This window comes from Tupaia chinensis, unplaced genomic scaffold (assembly GCF_000334495.1).
Source record: "Tupaia chinensis unplaced genomic scaffold, TupChi_1.0 Scaffold143663_1, whole genome shotgun sequence".
Taxonomy (NCBI): Eukaryota; Metazoa; Chordata; class Mammalia; order Scandentia; family Tupaiidae; genus Tupaia; species Tupaia belangeri.
Window position 1 is genome coordinate 305,259 of NW_006203511.1, and position 3,894 is coordinate 309,152.

The 3,894-nt window shown below is 46.5% G+C and overlaps 1 protein-coding gene across 1 annotated transcript; it reads left to right on the forward strand.

Moving 5' to 3' along the window:
- Window positions 1-2,756: 2,756 nt before the first annotated feature.
- Window positions 2,757-3,867, forward strand: POU3F4 (POU class 3 homeobox 4). The gene has a single exon (XM_006164686.1). It carries the CDS (start codon window positions 2,764-2,766, stop codon window positions 3,847-3,849), a length of 1,086 nt encoding a protein of 361 aa, XP_006164748.1. The 5' UTR covers window positions 2,757-2,763; the 3' UTR covers window positions 3,850-3,867.
- Window positions 3,868-3,894: the final 27 nt, after the last annotated feature.

Below are 3,894 nucleotides of genomic sequence, written 5' to 3' on the forward strand. Positions count from 1 at the left end.
CTGCTCAACAAAAGCTATTCTTACATTAAAGACTTCCAAGAAGTGTGTGAAAAACCTGTCCCTGAGAGAAGATTCCCCCTCCTCGCTACTCCCTCCCCCAAAGCTCGGGGCAAATGGTCTGAACCACTTTTGTACAGCTGGCAAAACCCAGTTCCAGTTCCAGGAGCAGAGGCTATGGGCAAGAGGAAGGTTGATTTTAAGAACCCAGGCAAGTCAGAATTGGAAAAAGATCTCCTCCTTGCAAAAGCCTTATCAGTTGGTAATAACCTTAACTCCCGGAATGGCCAGAGGAAGATTAGCAACTTTCACCCAAAGGCAGCTGTGAGGTGGGGGTGGGGAACCTACCAACAACAACATGGCAATGATCATAATCATTTCGCACGTATGGTTTCTTCAACGCGTTTCCCTCTGAACTCTAAACTGACCCGACACAAACTGGCAAAAGGATCCTCGAACAGACAGCTTAACAGACCACCTAAAACTTTTATTTTTGTTCAATTGTAGCAAGTTCTTATTTCTTTGGGAAGCAGAAGTTCAGACACAAATAAGATTGCATTCTTGAAAAGGAAGATGCACTCTGTTGACAGCATAGAAACGACGCTCCTCGGCAGAAAACAGAAAAAATGGAGAGAGATAGAGAGTTAGAGAGGAAGCAAGAAAGGGGGGGAGAGAGAAAAATCGCGCGTGCGCGCGCGCAAGTGAGAGAAAGAGAGAGAAATCAATTTCTAGGTTAAAAGCAGATAAGCCCTTACAACAGGATATCGGCAAATGAAGCTTCATTTTCGATGACGGAAGGGGGGGAGGGAAGATGGCAAATGATCCTCTCTGCCAATAATTACTGTGTTTATCTTTATTTTTTTAAAGAGCAAAAGAAAGAGATTTCAGTCAGATGCCAGATTTTCCTGCTTAATAAATCCATTTACATTGACCAATATCAGCTCCTATTGCTCTGTGCTCTTATAAGAAATTATTCATTTCACAGGAACTAGTTGCTCTTTAGCTATATAAAGGAATAAGCTCACCTGGTTTTTATTTTTTCTCATTTTCTTGCATTTTCTTCAGATCTGTCTTCTTAGAGAAACTAATGCCTTAATGACTTTCTGGTAGCAGCAAGCCTTCTTTTATTTCTGCTAAATATATGAAAATGTATGCAAATTTAAATCAAGCTTAACCTAGGAGCTCTTGCAATATATTTAATGGAATTTCAAACCAATAAGGGAACACCGATGCCGTCTTCTGTAAGCGCAAATATAATTATGCAGCAAGGTTACCTCCAAAATTATGAAACGAAAGGTCATTTTTTAACTTCAGAGATTTTCTTGGGTATCTGTGTTGCCTTTTCTCAGCTTAAGCAAATCTAAAATCTTTCCATCCCCTCTCCTCACTCTGCTTCCAAGCAACGCACCTTTTCACTGGGCTGTCAAGTACACGGACTTTTTCTTCCCTAACTTATAAAAGCTCAGGAGGAATACAATTCTTTTTTCTATTTTCTTCTAACCAAAATGTAAAAGTGGTCCTCTAGTCTTCCCAAATTCAAACTTGGGTAGGTACTGGGGAGGAGAATACAAATTTCCATCTCTTTGAAATTCTTGGGTACATTAAATGATTCACCACATTTTCTTCAGGTTTTCAGGGATGGGGAGAATAACAGTTTAAAACAATTTTTTAAGAGGAGTGTATGGGACATGGGGTCATGAACATTTTCTGGTGTACCCTGCTGAGTGTCTGGGGTGAGTGAGAGTGAGGATTGCCTGGATTCAGCAAGCAGTGCCTCTGACAGAAGTTATGGGACTTCTAATGCTTGCTGACATGGAGCAGTAATATGGCAAGGCTTCCAATTCACCAGCTGGATTAGGAAGCAACCTTGAAAATAACTGAATCTTGCCAATTTCATATTAGAGTTTACTGTCCCAGAATTTTTGAGATCTTCATGCCATAAATCAAAACTTAAGTAAAAAAGTGGGCATCTCTTTATGAGATGTTTTCAGACCTTGGTATCAAGTTTCTTATAAATGATAAAATGAAGTAAATAAAATAAATTAAAATAGCTTTTACTTGAATCATGTATTTCAACTTTATTGATTTATGTTTCTATCAAAAATGTTACTTTGCTCAAAGTTTGTAGCAACGTTTCGTTTTGCAGTCCCCAGCACACAACTGGCCATAACACCGATTAAGTCTGAAAAATTCTTATGTATTAAAATAAAAATGACATTTTAAACTTGCTGGTTTTCGCCCCTCTCTCTAAATTAATCTAACTAATCTAAGTGAAATTATAAAAGCCGTTTCTGTCTCACCCTCACCCTACCAAGATCCTCTCTCGCGCGCTCTTTCTCTCTTTCTCTCTTTCTCTCTCTCTCTCTCTCTCTCTCTCTCACACACACACACACACACACACACACACACACCTCTCATCTACAAACATCCTTGTAGTCCAGAGTCGGGGTTGTGGGGGAAAGGGTTAACCAAAAGAGCCACCACCACTCGGAGCTAGGCAGCCAATGGAGCCGAAAGATTGATTCACTTCCTGCTTGGGTCTCACAGAAACTACCGAGCCTCTCCAGCCTAATTTGGAAAGCGAGCCCGGCCTCCTGCGCCACCATTGGCGGTGCTTTTGCCTGGCTAGGCTGAGACGCGCTGCGATTGGCCATGGCCTGTGCCGGTAACCCGCACTAGCGGCTTTGGCTCCCCCGCACCGTAGATGTCAAAGGCTGAAGCTGCTCCCTTTGCCACATTATAACTAGTAGGGGATCCTCACCGACCATGGCCACAGCTGCCTCGAATCCCTACAGCATTCTCAGTTCAAGCTCCTTGGTCCATGCGGACTCTGCGGGCATGCAGCAAGGGAGTCCTTTTCGCAACCCTCAGAAACTTCTCCAAAGTGATTACTTGCAGGGAGTTCCCAGCAATGGGCATCCCCTCGGGCATCACTGGGTGACCAGTCTGAGCGACGGGGGGCCATGGTCCTCCACACTAGCCACCAGCCCGCTGGACCAGCAGGACGTGAAGCCTGGGCGCGAAGACTTGCAGCTGGGTGCGATCATCCATCACCGTTCGCCACACGTAGCCCACCACTCGCCGCACACTAACCACGCAAACGCCTGGGGGGCGAGCCCAGCTCCGAACCCGTCTATCACGTCAAGTGGCCAACCCCTCAACGTGTACTCTCAGCCTGGTTTCACGGTGAGCGGTATGTTGGAGCATGGGGGACTCACCCCACCACCGGCCGCCGCCTCCGCACAGAGCCTGCACCCGGTGCTACGGGAGCCCCCAGATCACGGCGACCTAGGCTCACACCACTGCCAGGATCACTCAGACGAGGAGACGCCAACCTCTGATGAGTTGGAACAGTTCGCCAAACAATTCAAACAAAGAAGAATCAAGTTGGGCTTCACGCAGGCAGACGTGGGACTGGCGCTGGGCACACTGTATGGCAATGTGTTCTCGCAGACCACCATTTGCAGGTTCGAGGCCTTGCAACTGAGCTTCAAGAATATGTGCAAGCTGAAGCCCCTGCTAAATAAGTGGCTTGAGGAGGCAGATTCGTCCACAGGGAGCCCGACCAGCATTGACAAAATCGCCGCGCAGGGCCGCAAGCGCAAGAAGCGAACCTCTATCGAGGTGAGTGTCAAGGGCGTATTGGAGACGCATTTCCTCAAGTGTCCCAAACCTGCCGCACAGGAGATCTCCTCTCTGGCAGACAGCCTCCAGTTGGAGAAAGAAGTGGTGCGTGTCTGGTTCTGTAATCGAAGACAAAAAGAAAAAAGAATGACTCCACCAGGGGATCAGCAGCCGCATGAGGTTTTTTCGCACACCGTGAAAACAGACACGTCCTGCCACGATCTCTGACTGGAGGAAAAGAGGAGGCGGCCAGGCCCACCGGGGGCAGCGCCG